This window comes from Arvicola amphibius, chromosome 10 (genome assembly GCF_903992535.2).
Source record: "Arvicola amphibius chromosome 10, mArvAmp1.2, whole genome shotgun sequence".
Classification (NCBI taxonomy): Eukaryota; Metazoa; Chordata; class Mammalia; order Rodentia; family Cricetidae; genus Arvicola; species Arvicola amphibius.
The window spans coordinates 39,436,837-39,464,227 of NC_052056.1; the positions used below are offsets into that span (position 1 = coordinate 39,436,837).

Below are 27,391 nucleotides of genomic sequence, written 5' to 3' on the forward strand. Positions count from 1 at the left end.
GACAACATGGGTACTCAGCCTGAAATCACCTAAAATCAAACAACTGAAGCCAAGAGCTAGCTGTGCGGTGATGGGTGCATGCACTCGGGAGGCAGAGACAAAGGGATCTCTGTGAGTTCGAGGCTAACCTGGTCTACAAGAGCTAGTTCTCCTCAGGACATGCTCCCAAGCTGCAGAGAAACCCTGTCTTGAAAAATCTAAATAAATAAATATAAATAAATGAAAAAGAAAAAAAAAGAAAAAAAGGCAAGAGCTACGTGGAAAGATCTTAGGACACAAATTTTGAGGAGTGAAAGGAAGAAGATATGACTTATAAGTCAAAAGTAAAGTTTTTTTAAAGAGCTTAACCATAAGGTTGTGGAGAGTGAAGAAATTTTTTTTAACCTAGAAATTACTAAACATAGTTTATCTCTGTTTCTAAAGTACTCAATACTATGAGTTTAATATATTTATTAAAGTGTTTTCTATCTTAAAATGTTGTGATAGTTATAAGCGTAGAACTACACATAATAAAATGTGGCGACATATAATTAAGGTGGTAAAAGTGTTGTAAACCTGTGTGTGCATGTTTGTCAGCTGGTCCACTTGCTTTCCTGCAGAGCCCAGTGTGGGAGCGCGTGGAGCGCAGACTGCCCTCTGGTGGTGAACTGGAATCAACACCGTGTAGAACCTGAGACGCCCACTCTCGCTCACGTGGTAGCCGCTGGCAGCAAGGGGCCCGCTGAAGAATGTCTGGTGTTCAAATATGACTACTGAACGAACCTAACTGAAACGCCGCTCACTTCTACTGGAATCCCTCTTCGACCCTGGATTTGGAGTCTGGCGGCAGCTCTGAGATGGGGCCTCTGAAGGAAAAACTTCAGTTGTTTCTGCGTCCTGGCCAGGGAGTAGCCGCAACTGAGTAGGTGCCCGTGGAGGGGGCATGTGGTGACATGGAGCTGGAAATCAACTGCTCCGAATTCTGTGACACTTTTCCTGACCGGGAGCTGGATCGGAGACCCCTCCATGAGCTTTGCAAGGCAACCCTTGTAAGTGAGCAGCCATGGGCATCAGTGCTACTCATACACACAGGGGTGGGGGTGAGGGTGGGGGTGGTGTGGTGGGCATGCGGGTGGTGGTGGGGATGGGAGGGTGGTGAGCATGTGGGTGGAGATGGTGATGGAGATGGTGGTGGGGATGGTGTGGTGGGCATGCAGGTGGTGGTGGACATGGGGTGGTGGCGGGGATGGGGTGGGGATGGTAGAAAAGGAACTGCCCATGTAGGACAAGCTTTGCCCAGCTTTGGTGCTTTCTCTAGAGCCTTCATTCTTGTTTTGTTTGGTTTTTCGAGACAAGGTTTCTCTGCATAGCCCTGGCTATCTTGGAACTTGCTAGGTAAATCAGTCTGGCCTTGAACTCACAGAGATCCTCCTGCCTCTGCCTCCCAAGTGCTGGTATTAAAGGCGTGCGCCACCACCACCCAGCCCATCCTTCATTCTTAACAGCTTCTTTTTTTTTATGCACCTCCAGATTGACTCACAGCACAGCAGTGCAGAAGTCTCTTCGCTGTCTCCTGCCCTCTTGGGGGTTGTTTGGACTTTTCTCAGCTGTGGATTACTTCTGGTGCTTTTCTTTCTTGCTTTCACAATTCGCTGCAGGAAGAACAGGTAAGCGACTTCCTGCCTGGATTCTTACCTCCTGTAGCCAGTACCGTGCTAACATCATCTTGGCCCCACGAGCAGCTTAGCCAGCATCCACCCCTGTGAAGCCTGTGATCACAGGGGTCTTGTCTCCCATGCTCCCCACGGCGCCTCCAGCATTTAGAACAGATTGACACCTAATGGGCACTCAGTAAATATGTCTGGTGGTCTTGAAGGGGAGACCAATCCAAGCCGTGAACGCTGCCAAGAAAATGACTGGGGAAAGCACGTGTTTCGGGGTGAGAGAACTACAAGATTCCTACCATGTAAGCTAGTGCCCGGTCAGCAGATTACACAAGGATGGCATTGTCTCCCATGTGATTTGCTCCCAGGGAACCAGTAGCTGCAAGCATTCCCGTGAAAGCTTTGTCAGCTGAAACAAAGAAACTTGGGGCTGGAGAGGCAACCTGGCTGGTTGAGTGCCTGCTTAGCATTTACAAAGTTCTGGGTTCAGTCTCCTGCGTCACATACAACTGGGTGTGGTGACACATGCCTGTAATGCCAGAACTCAGGAGGGGAGGCAGGAAGATCAGGAGTTTAAGGTCATTGTTTTAGGGTTTTATTGCTGTGAAAAGAAACCAAGACTAGGTAATTCTTCTAAAGAGAAAGCTTCCGTCAGGGTTGGCTAACTCTTATAAGTTAAAGTTCCGTTAGGGTTGGTGTATGGTTTCAGAGGTTTACTCTATTATATGAAGAGCGTCATGGAGGCATGCAGGGGGATGTGCTGGAGAAGGAGCTAAGAGTTCTGATCCACAGTCAGCAGAAGGAGACTGGATACCAGCCTGGGTGTAGCTTGAGCATGTAAGACCTCCAAGCCCGCCCCAACAGTGACACACTTCTTCCAACAAGGCCACACCTACTCTTACAAGATCACACCTCCTAATAGTGTCATTCCCTATAAGCCAAGCATGCAAACACCTGAGTCTCTGGGGCCATTCCTAGTCAAAGCACCAGTCATCCTTGGCTATAGCGAGTTTGAGATAGGCTCTTCCCTCCTAGTCAGTGAGATGGCTCAGTGGGTAAAGAAACTTGCTGCCAAGTTTGATGACCTGAGTTTGATCTCTGAGACCCCACTTGGTAGAGAGAGAACATTAGCTGTTGCAAGTTTTACACACACACACACACACACACACACACACACACACACACACAAAAAAAATAGAATAAGATTTAAACCTCGCACTCCAGAAAGGAAAAAAAGCCTTAACCTGGGAATACCGCGCCGTGGGCTCCCACAGTACACGCAGTGGCCAGTTCAGTGGCTGCAGGGGCTGTGCCTTCCCTACCCACAGAGCTGAAGGAATAGAAGAGGACACAGAGGAGACATTCGCCCATGTTAAGAACAGACAAGCGCAATCCCTTGATTGCTGAAGCACCCATTTTAACCCATTTTAAGTTTCAGTGACAATGCTGTGCTTTGAGGATAAATGCCATCGAACCTACATCTTGAGATTTAAGACTACAAAGGTGAGCTCTGATTCTGGGTACACGGCTTTGTGGATATTTGCTGAGGATTAGTCTTTGAGCTGGGAGAATTAGTATTTCATTAGCTCTAAAGTTAAATGTAGTTTGAGCGTTGTGCTTTCAAGGGCAACCTAGTATTTTTCTTCTGACCAAGACCCATAATTTTTATATGTAATTGTCCACAAGGCAGGGTTTATCAAACATGGGGGTAAAGATGGCGCAAAAGTTAAGGGTTCTAGTTGCTCTTCCAGATGACTCGGGTTTGATTCCCAGCTACATGACAGCTCTCATCCTGCCATAACACCAGTTCCAGAGCACCCAAAGGCCTCTTCTGGCCTCTGCAGGCACCAAGCACACATATGGAGCACAGACAGGCATGTAAGCAAAACACCCATACACACAGAATTAAATTAAAGTTTAAAAGCTTTATCAAACATCCATGCATACTACAAAAACAGAAACCCCTGCTGGGTGTGATGGTGCATGCCTTTAATCCCAGCACTTGGGAGGCAGAGGCAGATGGATCTCTGAGTTCAAGATCAGCATAGTCTACAAAGTGAGTTCCAGGACAGCCAGGACTACACAGAGAAAATCTGTCTCAAAGGAACAAAACAAAACTCAGAAACACCTATGAGCAGCACTGAAATGGAAACACCTATGTTTTTATCATTCCACTAAAGATTTTCTGCCTATTGCAGTGGGAGCATGCCTTGTCATAAAGAATGAGATCATAAGAAGCCCCATAGATCAAATTACATTGTATGGCGATGTAGTTTATGAGATCTGAAAGGGAAGATGAAGAATCCATTTTTGACAGTGCCTTACTAAACATAAAATTTCTTCAAATGAGCAACATCACAAATAGATGATCTGACTTATTTCTGTTGAGGTCTCTTGTGCATGCGTGCTGTGTGTGTGTGTGTGTGTGTGTGTGTTCCTGCATATGTGTGTGTTCCTGCATACGTATGTGCAAGTGATTAATATAAATGCCAAAGGAAGAAAAGTATACTACTGAAACAAAATAGTTTAATGATGGTTAAGTTTAGTTGTAGACATTGCATTTTTTTTTTATTTTATAGTAAAGTTGGCATAGCTGACAACAGAAAATCAGTTAAGATGTAGGAAACCTGACCAAACTGGTACTTGTATGGCCCTCCTCCCAACAGTATCAGGCTCACATTCTTCCCAAGGACACGCAGAATATTTGCCAGATTTACCTGGAAAGATTCTTGGCCCTAGACAAAGCCGTACTGCATTAACTGTGGCGTGGGAGCTCATACTTGCAACCTCAGCACTCAGGAGCCAGAGCCAGAGCTGGGGGAGAACAAGTATGAGGCTAGCCTGGGCCATATAGTAAGGTTGGGAAAGGTTAGACCCTGTCTGAAAAATAAAACAGACGAAGAAAAAGGAAAGGAAGAAAGACAATATAAACAAAATTCAAGTCGTACAAGTTATGTTCACTACTACATTGGAATTAAATTGAACTCAGAAAATCCTAAAGTATAAATAATCTACTTAGGACATTTTAATAAAAACCAAAGAAGGAATCAAAAAAAAAGTAAAATAGAAAGTACCTTGGACTGAATGAAAACAAACATGTACCAAAGCTGGTTAGCTGTCTTTAGAGTATTCTGGGCACATGAACAAAGGTCCCAATCGCTAATCTCACCCTCACCCATTTAAAAAAAAAGGCTAAAGAAGAAATAAGCCTAAACAAATAGCGGAAAGAAGATGATAAAGATCAGTAGAAATCGATATAATAGAAAACACAAAACAATAAAAATAAATAAATCAAAACCCGAACCCAAAGCTGTGTCAGACAGTGGTGGCGCACACCTTTAATCCCAGCACTCAGGAGGCAGAGGCAGGTGGATCTCTGTGTTTGAGGCCAGCCTGGTCTACAGAGCGAGTTCCAGGACAGAAGATCATAAGAAGTGCTGTGGACCAAAATCCACTATACAGTGAAGAGGTAAGGAAGGAAAGATAGACTAACCCATTTTCAAAGGTGCTTTATTGGACAATGAAACTTATTCCCAGGCGCATCATTGCAACCAGATGATCCGGTCAAGCATGCATGCCTTTAATCCCAGCACTCGAGAGGCAAAGGCAGGCACAGTCTGAGTCTGAGGCCAGCCTGCTCTACAGAGTGAGTCCAGGAGAGCTGGGGCTACACAGAAAAACCCGTCTCAAAAAACATTAGATAATCTACTTCATTTCAGTTCTGAGAACTCGTGCGTGCATGTGTGTGTGTGTGTGTGTGTGTGCATGTGTGTGTGTGTTATTGTATGTCTGGGAAACACTGTTTCCCTGAAGCCATCTACTTCCTCTGGCTTTTACAGTCTTCCTAACCCCTCTTCCTCACAGATCTCTGAGCCCTGCGGAGAGGGCTGGGACGTAGACAGCCCATCTAGGGCTGAGCACTCTCCACTCTCCCGCTCTCTGTATGTTGACCAGGACCAGGTAGGAATTTCTGTATTAATTTTCACCTACAGGAAGATGCTTCTCTGACAAAGGCTGAGTTATATATCGACCTATAGGGATAACAATAAGTCATTAGGAGTCATTTTATCGCTTTATTGATCTAGAATAATAATAGCTGGTTTTCCTCTTGTACCCATGACCTATCTGTCCATTGGTTCTTGGCCTCATTGGCAGTTCCAGGAATGGGTTCTATCTTAGTTAAGGTTTCTACTGTTACAACAAAACACCATGACCGGAAAACAAGTTATAGACGAAAGGGTTTATGTGGCTTACACCGCGGCATTGCTGTTCATCACGGAAGGAAGTCAGGACAACCACTCAAAGAGGGCAGGATCCCAGAGACAGGAGCTGATACATTATATAGCAAATCCAAAGGAATCAAATCTGTTTTCAAGACAAGGTTTCTCTGTGTAGCAGCCCTGGCTGTCCTGGAACTAGCTCTTATAGACCAGCTGGCCTTGAACTCACAAAGATCCTCCTGTCTCTGCCTCTAGGGTGCTGGGATTAAGAGTGCGCCATCACACCTGTCAAGGAATCTATTTTAAAAATGAAGTAACCCCCCAAACAAAAAAAAACCCCAACCTGTTACAAATCAAAAAGATTTAACAAGTTTGTAGTGTGTAAGACTATGTGCAAAACTTAACTGTGTGTCAATAGACTAATTACAGACCACTGAAAAGTGAAGTTAAAGCAATACTATTGATAACATCAGGAGGATTGTGAGACCTCATCTTCGGAAAGGAAAGGAAATGATAAGGGAAAGGAGAAGGGAATGGAAAGAGAGAAAAGAAGGAAGTCGATCTATACAGATAAATTGAACGATGAGGAATATCTATATCTGAAAACGATGGCATGCTAGAGAATTAGAGAAGCTAAATACATGCAGGGGACTGTGTTCAGCACTGCTAAAAACATCGGCTCTCTAACTGATCTGTAGAACACCCAATCCCAGCCACACACACCTCCCTTTAGATATACCATCAATTACACCTCCCTTTATATATAGCATACCCAACACAGATTTCAAAAAGCATAAAGTCATTAGGAACCACCCGATTTCAGGACTGACCACAAAGCTGGAGGAATAAAGTCAGCTCGGTACTGGCAAAGATATGTATACACACTGACACACAGAACTTACAGGGCATGCACACTGACACACAGAACACACAGGGCATGAACACTAACACACAGAACACACAGGGCATGCACACTGAAACACAGAACACACAGGGCATGCACACTGACACACAGAACACACAGGGCATACGCACTGACACACAGAACACACAGGGTATGCCCACTGACACACAGAACACACAGGGCATGCACACTGAATCACAGAACACACAAGGTATGTACATTAACACACAGAATACACAGGGCATGCACACTGAAACACAGAACACACAGGGCATGCACACTGACACACGGAACACACAGGGCATGCACACTGACACACAGAACACACAGGGCATGCACACTGACACACGGAACACACAGGGCATGCACACTGACACACGGAACACACAGGGCATGCACACTGACACACGGAACACACAGGGCATGCACACTGACACACAGAACACACAGGGTATGTACACTGACACACAGAATACACAGGGCATGCACACTAACACACAGAACACACAGGGCATGTACACTGAAATACAGAACTCACAGGGCATGCACACTGACACACAGAACACACAGGGCATGCACACTGACACATAGAACACACAGAGGTAAACCCACATTTCTGTGGCCCGCAGATACCAGCCGAGAGTACAGGCAATGTCGTGAGAAGGCAAGTTCAGCCTTTTCAACAAACAGCACTGGAGAAACTAGACACCTGCGAGAAATCAGTACCTCTGACCTGCACCGTGTACCCTGTTCAAAAACAAAACCTTCAACTGTGATATTTATTTAAGAATAATAGGAAAATGTTGTGATCTTTGAAAAATATTCCTTAGATAAAGTATCAAAAGTATAACCCATAAAAGAAAATTTTTAAAATTTGTGTTTATAAAAAATGAAATAGCAACCTATCTTCCAAAGAGAGTCTTAAGAGTATAAAAAGAAAAAGCCATGAATTGAAATGAAATATTTATAAATCTGATAAAATACTTTTATTTGTGTGTGTTGGCATGAAATGCTGGTAAGAGCACATTGCGGTAAAACTAGTCCACTGGCTTCTTTCAAAATTCAGTCTTACCCAGCAATCTTACTCCTAAGAGAAATGAGTCTATGTCTACAGAAAGACTTATTTTCAATGTTTATCACAACTATATTTTAATAGCCCCAAACTGAAAAACAGCAAAAATGTTCATCAATAGATGAATACAGAAACAAATTATTATATGTTCATTAATAGAATACTTATTCAGCCAAAAAAAATGAATCGCTGATACTTAGAAAAATATAGATAAATCTGAAAATTTATACTGAGTAAAAGAGAAGCAGGTCAGGAACATGGAGGCAGGAGCTGATACAGAGGCCATGGGGTGTTGCCTGCTGGCTTGTTTTTCATGACTTGCTCAGCCTGCTTTCTTGTAGATCCCAGGACTACCAGCTCAGGGATGGCCCCACCCACAATGGCCTGGACCCTCCTACATCACTCACTAAGAAAATGCCCTACAGACTTTCCTACACTCCTGTAGATGTGGAAGGTGCTTTTACACAGAGCTCTGAGAGGGATGCAAAGCTAGTGTGGGCCCAGGAGCTTCTCCGCAGTCTTGCTGGGTACTCCGAGACACAGTGCTTCTCTGTTCTTTTTCCAGGCCCTTCTCAGGATTGCTTGTGTAATACATGAGGAACCTTGAAAGCTCCTGGGCCCACACTAGCTTTGCATCCCTCTCAGAGCTCTGTGTAAAAGCACCTTCCACATCTACAGGGGTGCCGGTCAGATACCCAGACTGGAGGTGCCTTTTCCACATCTACAGGGGTGATGGTCAGATACCCAGACTGGAGGTGCCTTTTCCTGTGTCCCCACTCCCGTACATCTTCCCGTACTCATGCGCCTTGCTGTGTTAGCCTTCTCTGCCATCAGAAGATCTGTGCCATGGTTCTTCTGGTGCCCTTCTCAGAATCTCGGACACCCTGGGTCTCATGTCATTGATCCTCGTTACGAAAGTCCTTAAGATCTCCATGCTTTCTTGAGAAGGCTAAGACTCAGCTTTTCTTCATTCTTTCCGTTTCTGAGAGCGCTGTATTATCATCTGAGTGAGGCTGATCCTGTTACCGTCAGTAGGAAATGTTCAGTGGACTGAATATTTTTATGCCCAGGATACTGTGTAAAATGTGATTTATGGGTTTCTGAGACCTTGAAATTTATCTGTCCCCTGGGTAGAGAAACATGAACAAGTCAAGGTACATTCTATTTGGGGGGAAATGGCTTTCAGGCAGAAGTGGGGCTAGCGGGGGAGGGGGAGGACCAGTAGGAAGGGTTGGGGGCTGGGGAAGGGTCAACAAAACAAAGAATATATGAAAACGCCATAAGGAAATCCATTGCCTTGTATACTGATTTTTAAGACACTGGTTTTAAAATCCGGTATTGAAGCCTAATGCCTTGCTGCTGAGTAGGGCCTGTGCTATTTTCATATTGATTGCTCCAGGGCCATCATCTTTGTGGTTTGATTCATTGGAGCTGAAAGCAAGGTGATGGGAAGGACAGGCCAGCAATCCCAGTCACTTAGCGCTGAAGGAAAGCTTGTGCACGGAGTTCTGGGATCATCGCTGTAACCTTTGACATTGTGATTGCTAACCAGGATAGGAGAAGAGGAAGCAGTCCAGCTGGGAACAGACACTGGCCACGTAGCTCATGTTAGGATGATGTCGCAAGGTCCGGGGCTGGATAAAGCAGAGGGGCCAGGAACAGATCCTGCAAGAAGCTGAGATTCACAGAAGGAAAATATTATTTGGGTTGTTGTTTCCAGGGCATTGAGCAGTGAGCTAAGAGCAGATGTAGAATTTATGAGGTCAGATGCCACTGGTGTGTGGGAAGGGGGCGGGAAAGGAGAAGCAATGCGGATGAAGGGTGCTGGGTGGGGAGGTCTTTCCTGGGTCCTGCCTGTGGAAAGGAATACCGGTGGGAGTGTGTGAAGGCTAATGAGGCAGTAGGGTTCATAGTGGGATCTCAGCACAGGGCCTAGATGGACATCAAGCCCCGACAAACTGCTCACGCTGTCCTTCAAACATCTGTGTATGTGAATTTATGTAACTAGCCAAGCATAGTGGCATAAGCCTTAGGAATCAGAAGCTGGAGGATCACCGGTTCAAGACCAGCCTGGGCTACATAGCGAAATCTCTGTCTGAGAAAACCAAAAATAAATAAGTAACTAAAACAAAAATAGACACATGGGCTGGCAAGATAGTTAAGTGGTAAAGGCACTTGCTGCCAAGCCTGATCACCTAACTTCAATCCCAGGGGCCCATGAGGAGGAAGGAGAGAGTCCCACAAGTTTTCCTCTGATCTCCACATGCCTTCCATGGTATGCAACATGCACACAAACAGACAAATACACTGGACAGACAGACAGACAGACAGACAGTTGAACACAACTGTCATTAGCCTATTACAGCTGATGGTGGATGGTATTTACTGGATTGGGAGAAGGGAGTTTTAACTCCCTTGCCAAATATTGAGATCCTTGAACTCTTTTTTTAAGAAAAAATTAAAGATTCGTTTTTATGCTCATTGGTGATTTCCCTGTAGGTGTGTCTGCACACTATAAGGGCATGCAGTGCCCTCAGAGTCCGGAAAAGGACACCATATCCCCTAAAACTGAAGTGACAGGCAGGTGTGAGTTGCCATGAAGATGCTGGGAATCGAACCCTGGCCCTGTACTCTTAACCACTGAGCCATCTCTCCAGCCCCCCTTCTTGGATTTTTAATATTTATTTATTTACTAGTGGTGCTGAGGGTCGAACCCAGGGCCTTGCTCGTGCTAGGCAACTAGTCTGCCATTGGCCACACCCCACCTGAGTGTTTTCCTCATTGCTCTCCACTGTGCCCAGATTGTGCTGTTTCCGAGGGGAGCACTTCAGCTGACTTGTAATAAAAGCAAATCCAAGTCCCAGGACAAGCTCTTGGAAGACAGACAAGTTCTTTCATCTAATTAACGCAGTTTCAGGTCTACGCAGACTGCGCATAGCAAAGCAGCTGCTTTCCACCATAGCCTCTCCCCGGGCCCCGGGCATGGCCTGGAAAGTTCCAGATCCCCAGCCCTCCTGGTTGTGGTTCTTCCAACTGTCCTCTCAATCCTGTCACCCCACTGAAGCTGGTCTGTCCTTGGCGCACTAGCGCCACAGTAACGGTGGCCTGTACTTCCTGCAGTCAGGTTCTTACACAGGTGGCTATTGTTAGCTACAGGTCCGTGAGCTCAAGACCAGATTGGTCTGCACACAGGGTTTTGGGCCAACTGGGACTACAGATGGACTCTGTCTTTAAAAATAAACGCCTGTGCTCGTGCTCGTGCGCGTGCGCGCATGCACACACACACACACACACACACACACACACACACACACACCCTAAATTGTCAAGCAGTATGCCAGATACTATCTAGGTTCTAGGGGTTATATTAAAGGATAAACTAGCCAAAAAAAATCCTTTCCTTCATGGAATTTGGTATCTCAGAATATGAGGAACCAGGAAGTAAAGCATAAATATAAGCGATTTTAGTGAACAGGGAGTGTGAATGGGAGCGCTCGGGGTGGCCATGCTGGCCATGCTGGTTTAGAGTGGCCAGGAAGGCCTTGCTGAGAAGGTAACGACACTTGAAAATAGACTAGAACAGCTTGAGAAACCAGTCATGAGAGGAGACCAGCCCAGACAGAGGGAACAGAAAGTGCAGAGGTCCTGAGGAGGGAACACCCAGTGTTCGGAGAAAAGGAAGGAGACCAGTATGGCTGGAGCAGATTAAATGAGATTAAATGAGAGGAGGGTGAGATCAAAGGAACAATGGAACAAGATCTACGGGCACTTTGTAGGGTCGGCAGAATTGTCTTTGGCGAGTGCCCTGCATGTGACAGATAGCCATGTTAGGACTGGAGCTGAGAAATAGCATTGGGTAGGACTTCTAGCTGCTGTTTTATGGATAGAGCATTAGCATTTAAAGGATTTGAACAAAAGTATCTTCAATAAAACCATCTCTCTGGGTGTCTTAATCCAGACACCTAGATGGTAAAACTTAGAAATTCCTGGTTTGGATCATGGCTGGTAAGTGGGCACTAGCCCTACTGGCCTGGGCTGTGGTTCCCTGGCAGGGCGTGCCCACATCCACTCTGTTTTATGATCTTTGCCACCAGAGGGTTGGCATGGAAGGAGGCTCTCTTGAGGGACAGGGCCCTTGGTCCAGGCTAGAGAAACTTGGTTCTGAGAGGGATGAATAGCTAACTCCAACGGTACTATTCCTTTTCATTTTTATTATTTGAGCGTGTGTGTGTGTGTGTGTGTGTGTGTGTACATTTGTGCAGGTAACTGAAGTGACCATAGCGGTGTCAAATGCCTCTGAAGCTAGAGTTACAGACATTTGTGAGCCGCCTGATGTGAGCACTAGGAACTGAAGTCATGTCCTCTGTAAAATCAGCATGTGCCCCTAAACACTAAACCATCTCTCCAGCCCCCTCCAATGGAACTGCCTTGTATGGGCCACTGGCTAAAAACTGAAGGAACAAAAGAAAGAAGATTCCAATATTACTGAATAAAAAAAGAAGGGGCTGTTTTATATTCAAACATAATATAAGAACTATGATTCATGAAGACAAAGATTGTTAAATTTCTCTACATTGAAACGAAGAATCTGGGTGTGCTGGTTACTTGGGAAGCAGAGGCAGGAGGATTTCTGTGAGTTTGAGGCCAGCCTGCTCACATAGCAAGCTCCAGGACAGCCAGGAGTACATAGAGAGATCTTGTACATAGCGAGATCTTGTAGATAGATAGATAGATAGATAGATAGATAGATAGATAGATGATAGATGGATGGATGGATGGATGGATGGATGGAGATAGATAGGTAGGTAAGTAGCTAGATATCGAATTCTTCTGTTAAAGATACCACTAAAAGAAAAGGCAAAAAAAAGGCAGCCAAGCTACAGAGTGAGACAATGTATTCACAATGTATGCATCGATAAAGGGTTTTTATCTGGAATGAAGAACTATAAATCAATGAGAAAAACAGAAAAACATTTTTCTTTTATTGAAGATAGATTCTCATACGATATGTCCTGATTATACTCCCCACCCCTTTATTCCTCCTCCTTGCTCTTTCCCTCCCTCCCTCCAGATCCATTCCCTTTCTGTCTCTCATTAGAAAAGAACAGGCTTCTAAGAGATAATGACCAAACATAACAAAATAAAACAGATTAAGATGAAGGAAGTTTTTTAATGGAGAAAAGATTTGAAGTGGCACTTCACAAACAATCCAGCTAGCCCATAAACGGTCAATCAGAGACATGGAAATTGAAGTCACAGTGGACAGCCTACAAGGCTTGCTTAATGTCTAGTAGGCAAAAGATGGACAAAATTAAGTTTGGAGGAGGCAAAGAGCAATAGGAATTCTGATGCATTGTGATGGAAGTCTAGTTGCTTAGCCAGAGGGATACCCATCTGAGAAATACCTCATGATGCAAGACACTGTGTGAAAGCATTGCACATTACACACACCCAGACGGCACCGCCTACCACAGACCTAGGCTATAGAAACTATATGCAGACTGTATGCATGTGGTATTGAGGGTATATATAGATGCATTCACTTTGCAAGAGTGTTTAGCAAGGTCTATAAATCTTGAACATATTCATACCCTGTATGTCTGAAATCCAAGAAAAAACGGCACATATAGCTACCAAAATACATCTACTAGAAAATTCTTAGCAATACTATTTATAACAAGCCTATTTCAGCCCACTTTGTGTTGCTTTAGCAGAGTATCTAAGACTTGAGTTATGTGTACAGAAAAGAACTTTATTTGACTCAATTCTGATAGCTGGAAAGTTCAAACAGAACGGTGCTACTGTTGGGCAAGAGGCCCCTAACTGTATCACAACACGACAGAACAGCGAACTAAAAATACACCAAAGGGGCCAAGCATGTGGGGGTAACCAACCTAGTCTCACAAGAACAGACCTATGGCCGTGAGGTGGACATTAATACTTTCCATGGAGGTGCCATGACCCAAATCCCCCTTTGATGTCCTATCACCTCGCAACAGAGTTGCACTGGGAACCACATCTCAACATCAGTTTGGGTGGGAACAGACGATATTCACACCATAGTGGAACTGTGAAGACACTGGAAGCAGCTCAAATGCCCATCAACAGTTTTACCCTCACAGTATCTTCAGGTGCATCCCATAAATCGACGCCCCACGACAATATAATGGTCTCCAGTTACCTGCCATAGTACCAGTGGCTCTCTGAGAAATATTGTCGACCAGAAGAAGGCAAACACAAGTTTGTACCTGGCACTGTATAATGAGAAGCACAGACAGACAAGCTAGCCTGGCAGAAGTCGGGGGTTGGGGGGTTGACCCTAGGTCAGCAGGGAGAAAGGGGAGGTGACATGGTGACCAGCAGAGCAAGGGACAGGCTTCCTTCCTTGAGCTGTGCGCGGATGCAGAGGCGTGTTTGGTGTGAATTACAGAATTGTATATTTATACATATCAGTTTATCTTTGTTTCTGTTTTGTTTTGGATTTGTGTTTTGTTTTTATTTTGTTTTTGAGACAATCTTGCTATGTAGCCCAGGCCTGCCTGGTGTGTAGCCTAATCTGGCCTCAAATTCAAGGCAATCTTCCTGCTTCAACCTAGAGGGCTGGGATCATAAGCATACACCACCTTCATGCCCCACTGTGTATATTTTCTTCGATGTGTTTTTTAAAGTTCCATTGGGTTTCTTTTTTCCATAAGATAAAAACCTCCAAAACTGATGTTTGTCAGTTTGTTATAAGAAACAAAAATTCTTAGATATCATTTTTCTGGAAAAATATCTTACTTATGTCTATATTATATATAATCAAGGACATAATGATTAGTTATACTGTAAATGTGAAGCGAACTATGTAAGACTTGTTTATATACCACTGATTTAAAAAGAAAAAAAAGGAGTAGGAAAAGGAGGAGAACTTGGGCCAGCAAGACAGCTCAACTGATAAAGGTGCCCGCTGGCAAGCCTGACAACTTGGATTTGATCCCCAGAACTCACGCGGTGAAAGGAGAGAGCCAACTTCTGCCAGTTGTTCTTTGACAACCAACATGTAGCCTGGTTCGTGCACACACACACATACACACACACACACACACACACACACACACACACACACGCACACCAAGTAAATGAAGAAAAAAGAACTTGTTTATCACGGCAGCAAAAGTACACACAATAAAAGAAAACCGCACCAAAGTTAAAACTTCTGCACCCCAGATGATGGAGAGACAGCTCAGTTTCAGAGCAAATCCTGCTCTTGCAAAGGGGCCCAGGGTTCAGTTCTTAGCATCCACATCAGGTTGCTCACAATGGCCTGTAACTCCACTGTCAGGAGATCTGACACCTCACACAGACGTACGTGCAGGCAAAACAGCAATGCACATAAAATAAAGATAAAAACATAAAAACGAAGTGTTTTGAAACCATATATCAAGTCAAGGGTTTATATCTAGATATTTGAAGGAATGTATAGTAAAATGTTTACCCAGTGATGAAAGACAAAACAAAATAATAAAATGGATGTGGGAAACCAGCTCTGCCCTTTGTGGGTCATGTCAGCAGGCCACCCGTGTGGACACAATCCCACTCTCAGGGTGAAGAGTGAAAACTGGGTAGAACCATCTTGGAAAACATTATAAAGTGGGTTGGGAATCTGAATAGATGTATCTCTGAAAAGATATATGTTCAACAGGTAAGTCTTAAGTAGGAAGAGGAAGGCGGGTCAACCCAGTCACTAACTTTCCATCCGCTATGGCTAAAAGTTAACAAGTGGTTTTGAGGCTGTGGCGGAATGATACCATTCCCATATATACAATGTTACAACGGGAGTGGAAAATACTAGAGATGCTGTGGATGTCATTTGAGAATCCCCCGAGTGTTAATCCTAGGTCTTTATCTAAGGAAATGAAAACATGCGTCCACATCTAAACTTATAAATGGATGCCCCTGATATTATTTATAATAGCTCCAGAGCAGGAATAACTAGCCCATGTCAGCTTTAAAAAGCCAGTCACGAAGTGGCGTGCACTGTGCGATTCCCCTTCACAGAATAGTTCAAGGTCAGAACTAACTAAATTATAGTGCAAAAAGTCAGTGCTGCATTTTGCCTTTAGAGAGAGGGAAAGGTAGCAATTATGATGTGGCTGGAGTGTTCTCGTTTTGGACTTGGGTGATGGTCACAGGGATGTCCTCTTTGTGGAAGTTCACTGAAGTATACCTTTATAATCTGTGTACGTAAAGAATAGCTTCCCTTGTCCGCAGTCCTTATGTTTTAAAGGCACTGTCAGAAATGTGTAATTATAGGAGTCATGGACAGGAAGTAGCTACACATTCAGGGGACTATGGAACATGGGGACCAAGGGTTAACTTCTGAGCGCCCTCTCTCTGTAATTTTGGATGTCATGAGCACCGTGCTCCCCAGATTCATGTGTAGGAAGCCCTAAGTCCTAATGTGCCTGTATATGGAGACAAAGTCTTTAAAGAAAAATGACTTAAGTTAGGTGACATCACTAATCCCGCAGGGCTGGTGTCCTGAGGGTGCATGCAGCAGACACACCTGCTGGTGCGGAAGAGCCGGTGAGGACCCGGCAGGCAGCTGTCTGCAGGCTGGAAGGGATGCTGCGCTCCAAAAACAGCCTTGCTCAATGCATGATCTTGGGCTTCTAGCGAGAATAAAATCCTGTTGTCTAATTCCTCAAGCCTGTGGCGTTTTGTCATGGAAGTCTGCGCGGATTGATTTGGCGGATATTCCCACGTGTTCGCCTGTCTTTCTCTGATCAGATACTGTATAGAGACTTAGTCCTACATTTCCTGTGCTCTCCCATTTACAGTAACCATAACTGAATCTCCATATTTTACTCGATTGGGGTACTAACTAGATTTGAAAATAATCTAACATTAATCTACACCTGATCCCTCCCTCTTGGCTTCCCACGAGGCCAGGAGCTTGCTTTTACCATTGTGATTCACCAGATTTTGAACATGTTTTCAAGCATGTTGAATTTGACAATAGCAACTGTCTCTCTCTCTCTCTCTCTCTCTCTCTCTCTCTCTCTCTCTCTCTCTCTCTCTCTCTCTGTGTGTGTGTGTGTGTGTGTGTCTGTCTGTCTGTCTGTCTGTCTGTCTGTGGCGGGAAGGGTGGTGATAGCTGCACTGATCTATGCACAATGACCTTTGTTTCTATCTGACTGAGCAGATGTAGGAATTAATCATTGTCACTCCTAGATGGCGCAGCTGCTGTTGTCCCCACTGCCTCCCTCACTCCTGATAGATTTATCAGGGTGTTTTGTTTGTTGGAAAACATGCCTGAGCACAAAAGAGCTAACAAATTGGAGTCACTTACCTGTAAGTAAAGATTTCTAGAAACATGGTTTGGTTTTTTTATTTCCTACACATCTTTAAATACACACCTTGAACCTTTAGAAGAAGGAGGGAGAGGAGGAGGAGAAGAAAGAGAAGGCAATACTGGCGGCCATGCTGTTTCTGGGATGCCGGGATGATGCTTTCCCTTCTGATCTTTTGATGTGGCACAGCCTCTAGCCTAGGACTGCAAAGAAACAAGTCCCACTCCATGCCTTCTTCAGACCTGGGAACACCTTGCCTCTGGTCCCAACAAAATGAATGGTCTAGGTTTACTTAGCACTAACTATTTTATAGCAAGACCATCTATAGTGATATTTTATTTGCATTTTAATAAATAAAGCTTGCCTGGAGATCAGAATGCAAAGCTAAGCCAGTAGAGGCCAGGGAGTGGTGGCACACACCTTTATTCCCAGGACTCAGGAAACAGAGGTAGAGGGATCTCTGTGAGTTCAAGGCTACGCTGGGCTACACAAGAGTGATCCAGAAACAACAGATCCAGGTAGTGGTGGCTCACACCTTTAAACCCATTGTTCGGGAGTCACACACCTTTAATCCCACCACTAGGGAGATGGAGACACAAACAATATAGCTGGGTGGAGAGAGAAACATAAAGGGAGGGACAGGAACTCACTGGAGTATGGAGTCTGAGGATCATGGAGATAAGATCTCACCCTTACGATCTGAAGATTTGGTAGAGGTGAAAGGTCTGTCTAGCAGTTGGCTGTTTTGCTTTTCTGATCTTTAGCCTGAACCCCAATATCTGTCCCTAGGATTTTATTATTTGTGCTACAACCATCTACAACCCTCGGATCATAACCGCCGCTTCCTGGGCCCTAACACTTTTACTGTCCAGATGTCTCCACGGCTCCTGCAGATCAACCCCTGGGGATCCTGACACGGGCCTGGATGTCCATGTTGGACCTTGGCCCCCAAGCCCAGTGTAGTTCGGTGGGCTTGGCTTTTGTCTTTTTATTCTGCTGCCCCAACAGTCCTCAAATCATGTATGTCAGCACGCCCCAGGGTAAAGCTAAAGGGAGCAGACCACAGCTGTCAAGATCTGTTCATTCCTTTCTGATGGTCCATTGCCTGCCCAGAGTCTTAGACCTGGGGAAGACGTCCCAGCCAGCCTGGGCCTGTATGGCCCCAACCTCCCCTTCTTGGGTACTGTGGGGGGTTTCTGCCTGATATACACAGTCACATTCACAGTTTGATCTTTTGTGAAGTCTGTCTGTCCTTACTTTCCCAGAATATCTCCTGGCTGTGCACATCTTTATGTATTCAGTTCCTTGCTCACCACTGCCGGTGATTTCAAGGTTTGTATATCTCCTGCAGGATTTAAACTCTTCTCATTTAAATTCTTTGGCTACCGTCTGTCAGTGCTGACAATATTTCTACCTCTGGAAGTGACAACAGTCATCTTTGCGTGAGAACACAGATAAACATCAGCCTTCATGGTTAGGGCTGTTTCCCAAAGCAAGAGACTTAAAGCACCTATTAGCGGTAGCTCATTTTGAACAGATTCTATTATGGAAACATTGCTTTAACATTTTTTTTGCCTGTACTGTCTCTTAGATGGTAATGATCATTCTAAAATTTACTGTTTCACAGGTTAAAAATAATTATATATAGAAATAAAATATATTATAAAATTATAAATAGAAAAACATACTATAGATAAAGCATTTTATCTATAATAGCCTAAATTTACATATCTGAACCTTTTCTTCTTCTTGCATGTACTTCTTGCATGTGTGTATGGGATCACGGGCATGCACATGCTACCGTGTGCACGTGGCAGTCAGAAGACCACGTTCAGGAGCTGGTTCTCTCCATCCACCATGAGTGTCCTAGGGTCAAATTCAGATTTCCAGGCTTAGGAACAATCACCCTTGCTCACAGAGCCACCTCACTGGCCTCGTATCCAAACTTTTAAGTGGTAGTTTATCTTTCAAGTGTTCTAGAATTGTATTCTGCCAGACCCACTCAGGATCTCTTCACACCTCCCTGGTCTTTTTCTTTCTTGGCTTCAAAATGGTCCAGCCTCATTTATTAGGGTTCCTTGTAACTCGTGTTTTCCTTCCATAGAACGTATTTTTCTCTTCTCCTCAAAGTGGCTAATGTCAGACAGTCCACACTGATATACTCTGAGAACATAGCTTAGGCATCAGACGAAACTAGGAGACTCCCTTCCTTTCTGTCCCAGTGCTCAGGCACTTAGGAAGCATACTAAAACAGAAATGTGCTTAGCAAAGGGCATCTTCCTCAACGAACCATGAGTAGGAACCCCTCGGACCTGCAAGATGACAGGAGAAATCCAGACGCCCTTTTGATGTCTTTGGAGATCGGGCTCATACACCATACATCAACCCTGCCTTTCAGAAGTTTGCGGTACAGTCTAATCGTCGGGAAGCCATCACTAGACAGTAAATTCAAGGATCACTAATCCCAGACCACTTTATTACCCCAAAGGTACCCTGTGCTGGTTTGGAGTTTCTCTCCACTCCTCCTTCCCTGAGCCCCTGGAAACCAATTATCCTTTCTGTATCTGTAGCTTTGTCTGTTCTAGACTCTTCATGTAAATGGATTCACACATTGATGTCTGGCTTCTTTTATTCAGTATAATGTTAGCATGTTTCAAGTGTATTCGTGCCGTAGGATCAATCAGCGTTTCATTTCTTTTTGTGACTGAGTAGCATCCCATTACATGGATGCCACATTTTGTTTATCCATTCTCAGCTAATAGATACGTGGTTTGTCCTGCTTCGAGGCTGTTATTCAATAAAATGCTGCTCGGGGAATTCACATGTAAGTCTTTGTGTGAGCACACATTTTGCTTGCCATGGAACAGCGTTTCATGGCAACTGTTTAACCTACCTTTAAAACTGTTTAATGAAATGGCTACATCAGTTTAAAGTCCCACCAGCAATCTATGGAGACTCCTACTCATCAATGACCATATGCATAACCTGTTCAATTCCAGCCATCCCAATGGATATAAAGTGGTGTCTCACGGTTTTCATTTCCGTTTCCTTGATGACTGACGATGCTGAGAGGTTTTTTTTTCCATATTCTTATTGGTCATTTCTGTATCTTTGCTAGAGACACGCCTATCCAAATCCTTTGATAATTCCAAAAATATTCATTACTTTATAGGGATGTACTTGAATTAGTGTATGTCAAACTTGATTTGCTTTAAGCTCTCCTATGAGACTTTGAAAAACAAAATCTTTGTGCTGGGGGATAGAGAAATGACTCAGAGCTTAAAAGCACTTGTTGCTTTTGTAGGGGGCCAGGTTCAGTTCCCAATACTGACATGGTGGCTTATGACCACTGGTAACTCCAGTTCCAGAAGATCAATGCTCTCTTCTGGTCTCCATGGGCACTGCATGCACATCGTGAACATATATACATTCAGGCTGAACACATATAATTTTTAAAAAGTGCATCTTTTTAAAAAATAATGCTTAGCCTTGGCTCCCAGTTAAATCAGAATATCAAGCGGACATTTAAAAAAATCTATGCAGGTGATTTAAGTTTTTGAGAAGCATTGCTCCAGACAAGCTGACTAAGCTCATGATGCTAACACAGAAACATTAACAGCACAGAAACACAGACATTATGCAAGTTATAAATCAGAGGGTTGACTCAAATATAAGTAATAAAGTGGCTGATGGGGCCAAAAGGCAGTGATTAGCTATTTAATAGGAGAATAATAAAATGAACATCCCTGCCAACATTTAATCCTAGCACTCGGGAGGCAGAGGCAGGCAGATCTCTGTGAGTTTGAGGACAGCCTGGTCTAGAGAGTGAGTTCCAGGACAAGCTCCAAAGCTACAGAGAAACCTTATCCCAAAAGAAAAAAAAAAAGAAAGAAAAAAAGAGAAATGAACATCCCTGTTACAGGAAGTTTCAAACCACCTAGAGCTAGAGAAAGTGACCTAGCTATGAGTCTTATCCAGGAGATACTCTCATGAGGTAACCAAGCATGCGTGAGAATTAAAGCAGGCGTGTGCGTCATGACACAATTAAATCTGTGAGCCCAGGAAACCCATCTCCACATTTGATGTTCACCAAGGGAAAAAAAAAATATTCTCTAGGAAAAATTAAAAGGTGGTTTTGAAAGTCACAGGAGAAGTGGAGGCTATTTTTAGAAGCGTAGCAAAAGAGCAAGTGAGGAACTTTCAGAAATCTAAGCACACGAAAACGTGACAGTCACAGCGGTGAATGTAAAAGAGGAGGGGGGGCTCGCGGAGTGCTGGGTTAGGAACGGTGTCGGGAGTGTGTGTTAGACATTTAGAAGAGCTTTTGAAGAGAGCTAAAAGCACATAAGGGGATTATTTTAAAATCGATTAAAAGGAGGAAGCTGGGACGACAGTGGCATCTTTTGCTGCTCTAGGGGGCACAGGGACTGCTCCACTTACAGAAGACAGTGGGCTGCATAATTTCACATCTCTGAGCTTATTGGGAACATAAGAGTTACTGTCTCCCCTAAACTGCCTCCTAAAGGGACCCAGTTACAGTCATCGAGTATTTCTCTGGATTTTACATATTCCTGTTTAGGCAGTCAAATAAATGCAGGCTAGCTTTTAGAAGGCTTCTAGAAGCATCTTCCCTTGGTTGTCCCTCTCCCTGAAGCTTCTGCCCCCACCCACCCTTTATCACCAAGCCTCTTAAAAGAGTGACCTCAGCAGCCACCTCTGTCTTCTTATCTGTAGTTGATTTTTCAATCCTTTCCCCAGACTCCACAGAAAGGTCATTAAGTCTGATTCCTTGCCAAGGCCACTAACTCAACAGATGCTTCTTCACCATCATATGTATTAGCTTTTAAAGATACACTAATGCAATTAACCATCTCCCCTTCCTTCCTTTCCTTCTTTGTTTTTCTTACAATTTTGGTTTGTAGACAGGGCCTCACTATGTAGCCCAGGATTATTCTGGAACTCATAATCCTCTGCTTTTACCTCTCAAGCACCAAGATTGCAAGCATGTGCTACTGTGCCTGGCTCCATTGTTCTTTCTGAACATTCTCTTTTCTCAATTTCTACCATTTATCCAGTTCTGGGGGACTGGATAGATGGCTCAGGGGTTAACAGTGCTTGCTGCTCTTCCATAGGACTCAAGGTTAGTCTCCAGCACCACCTCAGGCTGCTCACAGCCACTTGTAACTTCCACTCCAGGGGACTCAACACCCTCTTTTGGTCTAGCAGGCAATACACTCATGTACACACACAAAAAAAACACACACACAAGCATGCGTGTGCACACACACACATGCACATAATTAAAAATAAAACAAATTTTTAAGAATCCAGTTTTACTCTGTACTCATCAGTTGCTTCCAACAGTTCTAGAATTTCTTCTACCCACTTCATTTTGATGTCACCTTGGATTCCAGCCTTGATTTACTTCTTACACTGCACTTTTTGTCTGGTCCTAATGTCTCCACTTTAGTATCCTCAGCCGCGATTCTCTCTAATCCTGTCTGACTTCACAGTTGCCATTAAGGATTTTTCCATAGTTAATTTACATTCATTGACTAAAACCAGACTTTAGTCACTGCTGTGGAATAATGCTTTTGTACACTAAAGATTTGTCACTTGTATTGGTTTAATAAAATGCTGATTGGCCAGTAGCCAGATAGAAATATAAGTGGGGCAACCAGACTAAGGGAATTTTAGAAACAGGAAAGTCAGGGACACAGTCATCAGACAGACACAGAGGAAGCAAGATGGGAATGACTCACTGAGAAAAGGTACCATATGTTTGTGTGGCTAAACATAGATAAGAATTATGGATTAATTTAAGCTGAAAGAGCTAGTTAATAATAAGCCTGAGCTAACAGGCCAAACAGCTTACAATTTATATAAGCCTCTGTGTGTTTCTTTGGGACTGAATGTCTGCAGAACCAGGCAGGAGAGAAACTTCCATCTACAAGCAATTAGTCTTGCTCTCCCCTTGACCATTTAATTTTCATCTTGTTTATTTATAAGTGGAGTCTGCTCATTTGTTTCCTAGCCACCCAGACCCAAATAATCATATAGAATCTCTATTAATTGCAACACTTATTGGCCTATTAGTTCTGGCTTCTTATTAACTAACTCTTACATCTTAATTTAACCCGTTTCTATTAATCAATGTATCACCACGAGGCTATAGCCTACTGGAAAGTTTCCGGCATCTATCTCCTTCGGCAGCTACATGGCATCTACTTGACTCTGCCTTCTTTCTCCCAGCATTCAGTTTAGTTCCCCCTCAACTAGCTCTATGCTACCCTGCCATAGGCTGAAGCAACTTCTTTATTAACTAATGGTAAGAAATCATATTCACATTTCATATCATTTATTAATAAACAATTCATCCATATCTATTTCTATCATCTCCTATGTATACGGATAGTTTCCAACAAGTCTCAGCTATTTAACCTTTGGAATGTCTCTCAAATTTGTCTCTTATTATCCAGCTCCATTGTCCAAGTATAGTCTTAGCTTTTTAAAAGATTTGTTTATTTACTTTATGTATATTGGTGTTTTGCCTGTGTGCATGTCTATGTGCGGGTATCAAATCCTAGAACTGGAATTACAGAGAGTTGTGAGCTGTCATGTGGATGCTGGGAGATGAACCTGGGTCCTCTGGAAGAACAGCCAGTGCTTCTAACCACTGAGCCATCTCTCCAGTCCCCTTCATTTGTTTTTATTGGTATGGTTGCCATTTCTCCTTATAAGGTCTGTCTCATTTTGTAAGCTTTGATCTTTTGTCAATATAACTTAAGAAGCTCAATATGGTTTCCTAACGCAGGCTTGGACTTGCCTACACAGCTCCGTAGATAAGTATTTAAGGTTTAGGGAAGTTTTGTTTTTGAGATAGGGTCTCTATATAGACCAGGCTATTCTGGAACTCACAGAGGGTTCCTCTGTCTCCTGAATGCTGGGACTAAAGGCATGCACCACCATGCCTGACACACATTTAAATGTTTGTGTTGTTTGTAATATACAATGCCCATGTTTTCCCTGTAAGCCATGCTCCAGCAGTGGAGTGTGCACGTTGATCACCTGCTGTAGTCGGGTTTTCATGTAGAAGTGTTTCATGACACCCCGTTTGTCACCAGAGAAACAATCATTCATTCTTTAAAACAAACCCCTGCCTCTTCAAATGAGGGTCCTGGGCTCAAATTAGCAGAACCACCCAGAAACCTGTTCGAAATACAACCTCAGACCCAACCCTAGAGTCTAATTAATCCAAAACTTTTGGGGTGATGAGGACCAGCAGTCTGTGTGTTGACAAGTCTCCGCATGGTTCTGGTCCTTCTGGGATTTAAGAACAACCGCAGTAAGGCACAGTTCCTTTATCAAGCTCTACATCCGTTAACCAATGCTTATTTTATCTCAGAAGTAGATCTCCTTGTTCACTCACCCATTACCTTTGCTAACGTCTGAGGCAAGTCCTATATTTTTGTATTCCACATCTACCACAACGCCCAGCACTGAGAAGGGTGTTGATCCAGATTGAGAACATTAGAGGCTGGGATTTAGCCCAGTCAGTGAAGTGCTTGCTGGGCAGCCTGAAGCCCTCAGCTCCGTCCCCCCACACCCACACAAACATGTTGGATGCAGTGACAGTCACTTAGAATCCCAGCACTGAGGAGGCAGTGGGGATCCCTGGAGCAAACTGGGCAGTTAGTCTAGTCAAATCTATACGCTCCAGGTACAGAAGAGACTCTCTCTCTCTCAAACGGATATGGTGATGGGGACAGGAGAGCTGGCTCAGAGGTTAAGAGCACACCTAGTTCCAGGGATTCTAAAACCTTCTTCTGGCCTCCATGGATACCCATGGGTGCTCCTCAACACAGATACACACACACACACACTATATATATACACACACACATTAAAATATAAGGTGAAAAGCAATTGAGGAAGTAGCTGATGTCAACTTCTGCATGTACACTTATGTGAACAAAAATTCAGCTTACTGAAATATACTTTCTCCCCTACAAGATTTATACCTGATAAACAAATGGAATCCAAGACTTCTATTTATTTTTTAAAAGATTTACTCATTTTTTTTTAAATCAATGAGTGTTTTGCCTGTATGTCTGTGTGCCACACGCATATGGTTCCCTCAGAGACCTTCAGTAACTGTTGTGAGCCACCATGTGGGTCTGAAACTTGCAGCATGCATTCTACGTGTTCTTAATAAAAACCTGGAGTCAGATATTAGGGAGTGAAAGCTGAGAGATCAGAGAAGCAGAGTGGCCAGCCGCTAGAGAGACCTTTTACCTCTATCAATGCTCAGACCAAAGGGGTGATCCTGTCCTCAGACTGCTTCCAATTGCACCTCAGACTGCATCCATAGATTGCAGATGTCTCCACCAAACTTCAGACTGCACTGAGCTCCTGTCTCCTCCCGCTTTATACTCCTCTCTCCACCCAGCCATATTACTCCTGTTTCCACCTCTCTAGTGCTGGAATTAAAGGTGTGAGCTACCACCAGCTGACTCTGTTTCTCTTTGAAACTAGATTAATCTAGGATAGCTCAGGGTGGCCTTGAACTCACAGAGAGCTGTCTGCCTCTGTCTTCCCCCGAGTCCTGGGATTAAAGGTGTGTGTCACCACTAACTGGCCTCTAGTGGCTTAGCTCTGCGCTCTGATCTTCAGGCAAGCTTTATTTGTTAAAACAGAAACAAAATATCACCACAGAGACTAGAACCTGGATCCTCTGGAAGAATAGTCAGTGCTCTTAACCACTGGGCTATCTCTCCAGCCCCAACCCCAAGGTTTCTACTCCTAAAGGCTGATACATACCACATAAATACACACACCAATACCAAATGTTAGCAAACATATGGAAAAACTAAATTTCTCATGCATCTCTGAGTGACATTTTGGTAATTTCTTAGAAAGATCAAACACATACTGTGTGACTTAGTCATTGTATTACTGGGTATTTACCCTAGAGAAATGGAAACATATGTTTACCCAAAAACTTATATATAAATATTTATAGTAGCTTGATTTGTGATACTCAAAAACTGGAGACATTGACAATATACTTTCTGGAAAGGAAATCCAGACAACAATCTCATTTATAACAGTGTCAAAAAAAAAATCAATGAGATAAATTGGGAACTTGAGAGGAGACTCGGGAGCTGGAGCACTTGCTACACACATTCGAGGACCTGAGTTTGACTCCCCAGAACCCACATACAGCTGAGCATGGTAGCTCTCATGGCTGTAATTCTAGGACTCTTCTGGCAAGATGGAAGGTAGAGTCAGGACGATCCCCAGAGGCCCATGGTTCAAAGTAGCCAACAACCACAAAGCATGACTCAAACAAGGTAGAGAGAGACGATGGACACTTGGGGTTGTCCTCTGACCTCCACGTGTGTACCCATACCTGTAGCCGTGAGTGTGCACATGCACAGATGTACGCACACATCACCCACGCACATACACACAATTAGTTGTTCCTTTTCCATCAGATTATAGGAAAGAACGCATAATTCCTGTCTGCCATAGCGCAGAGCCAACGCTGCCAAGCCATCGCTGGAGCCAAGGCTTAGAGACACTAGACAATGGCAAAAGCCCAAGAGCCCAAAGCCAGCTGCAGCAGGAATTCAGACTGGATTCCAGCCAGTGGGTAAAACCAGGAAGCATAATGGGAAATCAGCCAGCGTCCTAGGCCTGAGCCAGCAATGGGATCTGAAGACACAGTCCCTGTGAAGAGCACCGAAGGCTGTGTGCACCACAGGGAGAGCAGTGGTCCTCTGGGTCTGCTCTTGCTGATGCTGTCGGCCAAACGGGGCCGTTGGGGAACCAGGTGCAAACCCACGGTCTACTAACACTACTACAGGGTGTTAGCAGCCAGCGTCGGAAAGGCCGCTGAGAAAGAAGAGTCCCAGGCAACTGTGATCAGTTCAGGAAAGCAAAAGGAAATACTAGAGGATCCCAGAGTCAGAGAGGGTGTGCAGGTCAGTTGTGCCCACACTGTCCCCAGTCCTTTCATGGCAAATGAGAGTCAGGAGGGTGTGAGCCTCAGGGCCTTGGGACTCCAGTCCTGCCCTGGACAGCTGGTGGGGACAGGCAACAGATCTTCTTTCATGGTTCTCTTATTTCTCGTTTTTCTAAGGCCTGAACTCCTAACACTCATCTAAATCTGTTGATAAAATTAATTTAAGAGGCTGGGCGGTGGTGGTGCACAC

At 44.1% G+C, this 27,391-nt stretch overlaps 1 protein-coding gene across 2 annotated transcripts in view; it reads left to right on the forward strand.

Moving 5' to 3' along the window:
* Positions 1 to 932: 932 nt before the first annotated feature.
* The window catches only part of Gpr156 (G protein-coupled receptor 156), a 60,087-nt gene continuing 33,628 nt past the window's right edge, over positions 933 to 27,391 (forward strand). For both annotated transcript variants that reach the window (XM_038346831.1, XM_038346832.1), the window contains exons 1-2: positions 933 to 1,028; positions 1,510 to 1,646. In XM_038346831.1, the coding sequence (XP_038202759.1) occupies positions 933 to 1,028; positions 1,510 to 1,646 (233 nt within the window). The remainder of the gene's footprint in view (positions 1,029 to 1,509; positions 1,647 to 27,391) is intronic.